This window comes from Tupaia chinensis, unplaced genomic scaffold (genome assembly GCF_000334495.1).
Source record: "Tupaia chinensis unplaced genomic scaffold, TupChi_1.0 Scaffold146907_1, whole genome shotgun sequence".
NCBI lineage: Eukaryota > Metazoa > Chordata > Mammalia > Scandentia > Tupaiidae > Tupaia > Tupaia belangeri.
This window is the reverse complement of record NW_006206760.1, coordinates 551,751-559,970: the sequence shown is the minus strand read 5'-3', so window position 1 is coordinate 559,970 and position 8,220 is coordinate 551,751. Positions and strand designations below refer to the sequence as shown.

The following is an 8,220-nucleotide window of genomic DNA, read 5'->3' as shown; positions in this document are numbered from 1 at the left end:
TAATGGCTATGTCGCTGAACTCCTATGTAGTTGACCGCAGTTCGAGTCCTGGACCCGGTGGCTTAAAACTCACGCCAGGCGCATGTGCATGCGTGCCCAAGATCCCGAGAGGAGAATGGAGGAGAAGGGATTGCAGCGTGGCTATCCCCCCCGGGGGGTGATTTCTCGCTTTCTGTCTCTTTGTCTCTCTTTGTCTTTCTGATGAGCGCACGCACCCTATAGCAAAAACCTCTTTAAAAAAATACGTAAGCAAGGGGGCAGTAGATGGTATGGTGGTTATCGCACTGGATTCTCATATGGCTGACCACAGTTCAGGTCCCGGACCTGGCAAGCTTGAAAGTCATGCTGGGCGGGTGTGCACCCAAAACCCAAGGAAGAGAATGGAGGAGAAAGGGCTGTGGTGTGGCCATCTCCCCTCGGGGGGTGATTTCTCCCAGGAAAGGTGACTCCTTCTCTCTGCATCTCTGTTTTCTCTCACAAGTGCATACACAGCTATGGGAAAAACAAACAACAAAAACCTTAAAAAAGTAATAAAATACGTACGCAAGTCGGTTCAAGCATTTTTCAGTTGAATCAGGAGAGAGTTTGTTTTTATAATCACAGGTTCACTTTGTATAATACTCATTTTCAAACGCTCTTCTTAACTCTCCAGGTAGATGACAAGGTGAATTTTCATTTTATTCTGTTCAACAACGTGGATGGCCACCTCTACGAACTTGGTACGTGTCGCTCCCTTTTGGGATCCGGTCTAGCTTCGTGCAATTCTTTCAGACTTAGTTTCTCTCAGAGTCTAGCTGTGTGATCTTATGGCTCTTGGTGTACCGTTGCTCATGAAGCCACAGTAAGGTTTTCTCGTGGGAGTGCTTAACCCTGTATGGTACTCAGAGCGCCCCCCTCAGGCAGCTGACAGCCACTGGGATGGCTTAGCCACCACTAGTCAGGGGAGTAGAGCCGCAACCATTCAGGGCCGTGTGCTCAGACTTCTCCTCCATCCGTCCATGCATCTCCTCGTGTGCCATATTTTTTGGACAAAGAGAACTTCTACAAAAGGATCGATGCTTGAAGAGGACTTTGTGTAAAAAAAGAAAGAAAGAAAAAAAGAAAAAAATCAGCTAGGGCCAGCAGGTGGTGTGGTGGTTAAGGCGCTGGACTTCCATATGGCTGAAAGCGATTCGAACCCCAGACCTGACTACTTAAAAATCATGCCTGGGTGCATTTGTGTGCCCAAATCCCGGGAGAATGGAGAAGGGGTTGCAGGGTAGTCACCACCCCCGGGGGTGATTCTCACTTCCCCTCTCTCTCTGGTGAGCGCATGAGCCCTGCGGCACATGGCATCCACCGGGACCCGTCTAGCATCCACCTTTCCTGTCCTGCACCCCAGAGACTGGTCTGACTTGGCCCTGTGAGCCTTCCCCAGAGATGGGGGCACAGTCCACTCTGTTAGGGTAGCTGATTGACTCCGTGTGATCGTGTTAGAGATGAGAACTGCTCGGGGTGGCCATCTAGGTGCGTGGGACCCGTGTTTGCAGCCTGTTGCTTCATAACTAGTTTCCCTTTTGTGGGAGCAACAGTGGTAGTCAGAAGAATCGAAAGTTTCCCTTGGGACCAGCCGATGGCGTCATGGTTATGTTGCTCGACTCCCATGGAGTCGACTGCAGTTCGAGTCCTGGACCCAGTGGCTTAAACTCAGTCCAGGCGCATGTACACATGTGTCCAAAATCCCACAAGGAGACTGGAGGAGAAGGGATTGTGGTGTGGCCATCCCTCCCACCCCGGGGGTGGGGGGGGGTGTGTGTTAATTTCTCGCTTTCTGTCTTTCTGTCTCTCTGTCTCTCTCTGTATTTCCAGTGAGTGTACACGCCCTATAGCAAAAAATATCTCAAAAAAAAAAAAAAGAATCTAAAGTTTCCCTCTGGGCCAGGCAGTGTGCAGAGAACGCTGACACCCCCTGCTGCTTTGTTCTAGATGGGCGGATGCCTTTTCCGGTGAACCATGGCACCAGCTCAGACGACTCCCTGCTGCAGGTAATCTTCAGAATGCATCTCTGTCCACTAGGCCACGCTCGGGGTTTTTTTAAGCCAAATTATCGGGTCGTCTGCAAAGTCATGATGCATTTTTGCATAGAAAAATATGTCATGACATTCCCAATGACCTACTATCTATCCTTAATTTCTTTCAGTACACCAGCCTCAGTTGTCTGGGTTTGTGGCCGTGCTGAGAGTTTAAATAGCGTCTCAGTAACTGTCGGCCTTAGCCTATGGAAGTGGTTTTCACGGGATCCCTAGGAGAAGCCCTGCCTGATCTGTTTAATGTGCGTTCTCCAGTTCGCATCGGCGTGAAAACCATTGCTTTGCTTCTTTGGGGGGATTAAGGTGACCATTGTTCGCCTGTCAGATCACATCACCGCTGAAGCCTAGCGACAGCGTCGGGAGCCTCTTCTAATCCCGTGAAGGCTGCTGGGTTGGCCAGTCGGAGTGGCAGTATTCTACGGTTTGGTTAGGTGATTACATTCCAGAGGTTTTTCTTCCCACGTGGCCCACCGTTTACAGGTTGAGAAGCCGAGTCAAAACGTGCCGATGTGAACTTTAAGGTCCAGGCTGCCGTGTGACCATCCTGGACAAAAATGTTTTGATTCTGGATAAGAGTTTGTAGATTACTCTAGGCTTCTTCACTCTGAAAATGAGTCCGAAGCGTTGAATCAGTATGCTGCTAGCAAGGGGAATTGCCTCATTATAGTAACCTGCAAAATGCTGAGAAAGTGTAACTAAGACGTTTGTTATAGCAACAACGGCTATTCTGTGCTTTTAAATTTTTTTTAGGTTTTTGCTATTGGGTGCATGCACTCACCAGAGAGAGACAGTAAGAGGGCAAGTGAGAAATCACCCCCTGGCATAGGAGGCCACGTGCAATCCCTTCTCCTCTATTCTCTTCTTGGGATTTTGGGCACACGTGTACATGCACCCAGTTTGGGCCACGTTGTCATGCCCCCAGTGTGAATTTTTTTTTTTTTTTTTTTTTTAAAGCCACCAGGTCCAGGACTCGAACCATGATAGACCATATGGGAGTCCCGTGCCTTAACCACCATGCCACCTGCTGGCCCCCAGCTAATCTTTTTTAAGCATTTGCTATGGGCAGACTAGGGTCGGCAAATTTGTCCTGTAAAAAGCCAAATTGATTTGGGATTTGTGTAGCCTACAGCTCTCCTACAAGGGGTCAGTGCTGCTCTAAAACTCCAGAGCAACTTACTGGCCGGGTCTAAATGACTGTGTGTACCGGATCCCACCAAAGCTTTTTCTCCAAAATAGGCCGCGGGCTGGATTTGTCTCGAAGGCTGCAGTCTGCCCACCCCATGTTAGGTGCCATTCGGAGTAATTCATAGCTTTTGTGGAATCCTTTTTATGGGGGCTGGCTCTGTTGTCTAAGGCCTGACAACTTGAAAAACACTCTGGGTATGGGACCAGCAGGCGGTGTGGTGCTTAAAGGCATTGGACTCCCACATGACTGATCATGGTTCAAGTCCCAGATCTGGCAGCTTGCTTTCTCTCTCTCTCTCTCTCTCTGTCCCTCTACTCAAATTTAAATAAATAAAGTTAACAAAGTAATTCTTAAAAAAAAATAAACAATACAAAACACTCTGGGTGCCTGCATGCCCCAAATCCCAGCAGCTGGAGGAGGGCTCTGGTATGACCATGCCCCCTTGTGGGTGCTCTCTCCCTCTCCCTCCTCCCCTCTGTCTGCCTGAGTCCACACGCCCTCTGGCAATTACAAAAGAAAACAAACAAACAAAAAAAACCTTTTTATTCCTGTAATGAGTTAAATATTGTCCTTATCTAACAGTTGAGGAAGTTCAGGTGCAGAGAGACTAAGAAATGGCCAAGCCCAGAGACCCACGTGGCAGAACCGTGGTTCAGAGCTGAGCTGAACGGTCTTGCGTGTAGAGATGAGGCCGCCACTGTGCAGTGTGGCCCTCCTTTGTAGCTGACCCATCTTTAGAACGTCAAGACCTAATACCCTCGCGGTGCCAGGGGACCAAGCCATGCCAGTCTAGGAAGGAGGGTCACTTCCTCTAGCCAACTGTCACACACTGAGGTCGGTGAAAGCGCCTTCTTGGTATATGGGAAGAACAGGAAGGAGTGATAGGGAATGAGCAGCAGACCTAGAGAGGGGTGGGGCATTTGCATGAGAGTCAAATGCCCTCCCTATGGGAGGGGCGAGAAGAGAGGCAGAACTTCCGTCTTTGTTCACTTAGGAGAAAACTCCCATTCTTCTAATGAAGCCTCTAAGATATTTGCTAGCTCATGGTTGACCCTGCACTAAATACTTGGAGGTGTTCCCCACACGGGGTACCTAAAACTGTTACATGAGGCGTGAGGAAAGTCAACCTTTTGGTTTGAAAAAAAACAAAATAGGGCCAGCTTGGCATGGAGGTTAAGGCGGCTGGATCCCACCTGGCTGACAGCACGGTTTGAGTCCCGGAGCGGTGGCTTGAGAGCCTGCTTGTGGGGTGTGCGTGCCCAAAATGCAAAAGGAGGGAAAGAAGAAGAGAAGGGACCGCGGCACCACCATGCCCCAGAGGGGGTACTTTTTTCGCGTTCTCTCTCCAGCTCTTTCTGTTTCCAGCAAGCACATACACCCTCAGGGTGGGGGGCGGGGAGACCTGTGTAATTAGAATCTTACTTAAAATTAAATGATGCATATAAGCCAGCATCTTGTTAATGGAAATTCTTATCCTATGTAAGGCTGGTTCTAAGTGCTTAAAGATGTGTCAGGTTGTCTAAACTACACACTATAGTAATTATTGTTAAGCGCATAGGAGAATATATACACTTAACCCAAGTACCCTAAACTTAAACGACTTGGGTCACTGCTCCTTGTCTGTAAAGGAGATGGCTATTCTTTTTTGTTTTTATTTTTTGGAGACGTTTTTGCTATAGGGTACGTGTGCTGGCCAGAAAGACAGAGACGGAAAGCGAGAAATCACCCCCCAGGGGGGATGGCCACGCCTCAATCCCTTCTCCATTCTCCTCTCAGGATCTTGGGCACGCATGCACACGCGCCTGGTGTGAGTTTAAGCCATCAGGTCTGGGACTCGAACCTCAATCAGCTACATGGGAGTCCAGTGCCATAGCCATTATGCCATCTGCTGGTCCGAGATGGCTATTTTTAAAGGACACCTTTACTATTGAAATCAATGGTGTGGTCTAAAGGAAAGTTGATTTGAAAGTTGATTTGAGAAAAGTTAGAACTTTTCTGAAAGAAGTTTTAATGTATTAAAATATTTAAAATGTAGCTGTCAACCCATTAGTTTTTTTTTTTTTTTTTTAAGAATTATTTTATTAAATCCCTTCTCTTGGGGTCTTGGGCACGCATGCATATGTACCTGTTACAATTTTCAATCTGCTGGGTCTGGGACTTGAACTGCGGTCAGCCATGTGGGAGTCCCGTGCCTTAACCACCATGACACCTGCTGGCTCTTCCACTAGACTTTTTAATGGAGTGAACAGTAATTATGATCCCAAAGCATCGAAGCCCTAGAATTTGGCGAGTAACTGACGTTGAGGTCAGTTTTCTGTTGCCAGTCCTCGTGAGCTAAGCCTTAGGGTGAGCAAGCTCACTTCACAGCATCACGAACACCCAAGGACCCATCATTTCTTTGTACCTGGAGTACCAGGTGTCTAGGCTTTAAGTCCATTTTGTAAAACGTCTACTTGAAAGAAATGTCTCTACTCCAGGAGCTTCTGAGTTTGGAGAACTTTTGTCTTATTTTGTATCTTGTTTAGATTTGAGGAAGAGAATGCTAGCAGCTTAGTTTTCTAAGTCCAGGCACCAGGTGGAAGGAGCACAGAGCCACCTGTTGCCATGGGCCTTGGTTTGCAAGTTCAGCGAGCCAGGGCCAGATGGGGGCTCAGTGGTAAGACGCAGTGCTCTGCGAGGCAGCCCCACACGGGAAGCCTTCCCGAGTACACCAGGCATGTGTGTCCCAGATCCGGGCGTGGCTGAGGCTGGAGTGGATCATGGCATCAAGGTCCTTTTGGGAGTGCTGTCTCTCTCTTTCTCTGTGTCTTACTTGCAAAAGAAATAAACTTTTAAAAATATTTTAAAAGGGGCCAGCAGGTAGAATAGTGGTGAAGGTACTGGACTCCCGCATGGCTGACTGCAGTTTGAGTCCTGGACTTGGTGGCTTCAAAATCATGCTGGGCACACGTGTGTGCATGCCTGTCCAGAGTCCCAGGAGGAGACCAGAGGAGAAGAGATTACAGCATGGCTATCCTCCAAACCCCCCATGGGGTGATTTCTCACTTTCTCTCTCTCTCTCCAGCGAGCTCATGCACCCTTATGGCAAAAACAAAGCAAACAAAACAAAAAAATTATAAAACAAAGCTGGCCATGGGGAACTTTGATCATTAATAGGCTTGGAGTTCCCTTGTTGTTGAAGCTGCATTTTGAACTTCTTGGCTCTTAACGACATTCCTTCTTTCCAGAACGCTGCCAAGGTCTGCAGAGAATTCACCGAGCGCGAGCAAGGCGAAGTCCGCTTTTCTGCGGTGGCGCTCTGCAAGGCAGCCTAGTGCCTGCAGGGGGACTTCGCCGGCCTCCCCTCCTCCCTTCCCCGTGAAGATAGAGACCTCCCCACTCAGTCGAAAACGCTTCAGTCCTTGTGAACAGCTGTCCCCCTTCAGTTCTGCAGACACCGCCTCCCCTCAGCCACACGCAAGCCCTAGCAGGGCTCAGCTGCCGGTGGCACAGCCTGGTGAGAGCTTCCGATGGCACAGCACCCCCACCGTGCGTCTTGTCCCCAATATCTAACGCTTTCGGCAGCCGCTTCGGTTGCCGTGTGTATGTTGAAACCTTGAATGTGGTTGGATTGTCCTGGAAAGGAATAAAGGTTTTCTGCTGATAAGAGAGAAGCCTGAACCGAGTCTCATTTCTTACCTTCCCCCCACTATATCTAGTTCTATTTTGATAGTAATGTATAAGTAAGCAGTCCAGGAGCCAGCAGGTGGCATGGTGGGTAAGGTGCTGGACTTTCACACGGTTTGACCGCAGTTCAAGTCCTGGACCCAGTGGCTTGGAAATCATGCTGGGCTTGTATGCGTGCGTGCCCAAAATCCCGAAAGGAGAATGGAGAAGGGATTGTGGTATGGCCATCCCCCTGGAGGGGTGATTTTTTAACTTTCCCTCTCTCTGTCATTCTCCGGTGAGCATGCATGCTCTTTGAGAAAATCCTAAAACAATAAAAACAAGTGTTCCATATGAGCAACTCCTACGGCATGGAGCAGAGGATTATCTGGAAAATGTTACTGGGTTAGGATGTCTCTAGACGTTTCTCTGTGCATCTGTTACCACGGACACCCGTGGAAAAAATTGTTTAAAGAGATTGAGACAATTTTTTAGGATAATTGTATAGAGAAATCAAGGAACTAGAGCAGTTACCATATACTCCTCCCGTTTGCTGTATTAACATCTCGTATTAGTGGGACGCATTTGTTAGAGTCAGTGAACCCAGGTTGACATGTTTCTGGTGGTCTGGCTCAGTCAGACTGTCTTGGTTTTGCCCGGTCCCCTGTTTTAATTTGTGGATACCACTTAGGAGAGCACATGACATTGAGTTGTCATGGCTTATTAGACTCTTCTTTGTTGAATCTTCAGATTTTTCTTGTTTATTTTTTTTTGGAGAGATTTTTGCTATAGGGCATGTGAGCTTGCCAGAAAGAGAGAGACAGAGACACAAAGTGAGAAATCACCTCCCTGGGGGGATGACCATACTGCAATCCCTTCTCTATTCTCTTAGGATCTTGAGCACGCACGCACATGCGCCCGGCATGAGTTTAAGCCACCGGGTCTGGGACACGAACCGCGGTCGGCTACATGGGAGTCCAGCGACATAGCCATTACACTAACTGCTGGTCCCTTGTTTTTTTTTTTTTTTTTTTCAACAAATGTCTTTGGTGTTTTTGTTATTTCATGGATAAGGATACACTAGTGTGTAATTTAAAAGTTGGTAAATTTGGTAAAACTAAATGACATCTGTTCCCAGCAATGGATGCTTGAACGGGGATGTCCCCTCCTAGTTGGGTAAATTAGGGACAGTGGGGAAGACCCCACACTCCCTGTCCTGACTTGTCCTCACTGGGGCTCTGTCCTGTCTACTGCCAGGAACCCAGAGAACTTGGGTCTCCGTGGCGTTAATCAAGAGACCGCGGAGGAACAGCAGTTAGC

The 8,220-nt window shown here is 48.2% G+C and overlaps 1 protein-coding gene across 1 annotated transcript in view; it reads left to right on the top strand.

The window, feature by feature from the left end:
- The window catches only part of UCHL1 (ubiquitin C-terminal hydrolase L1), a 14,339-nt gene extending 7,431 nt beyond the window's left edge, over window positions 1–6,908 (top strand). Inside the window, exons 7-9 of the mRNA XM_006169202.3 lie at window positions 653–719; window positions 1,966–2,024; window positions 6,483–6,908. Of these exons, the coding sequence (XP_006169264.1) occupies window positions 653–719; window positions 1,966–2,024; window positions 6,483–6,569 (213 nt within the window). The 3' untranslated portion in view covers window positions 6,570–6,908. The remainder of the gene's footprint in view (window positions 1–652; window positions 720–1,965; window positions 2,025–6,482) is intronic.
- Window positions 6,909–8,220: the final 1,312 nt, after the last annotated feature.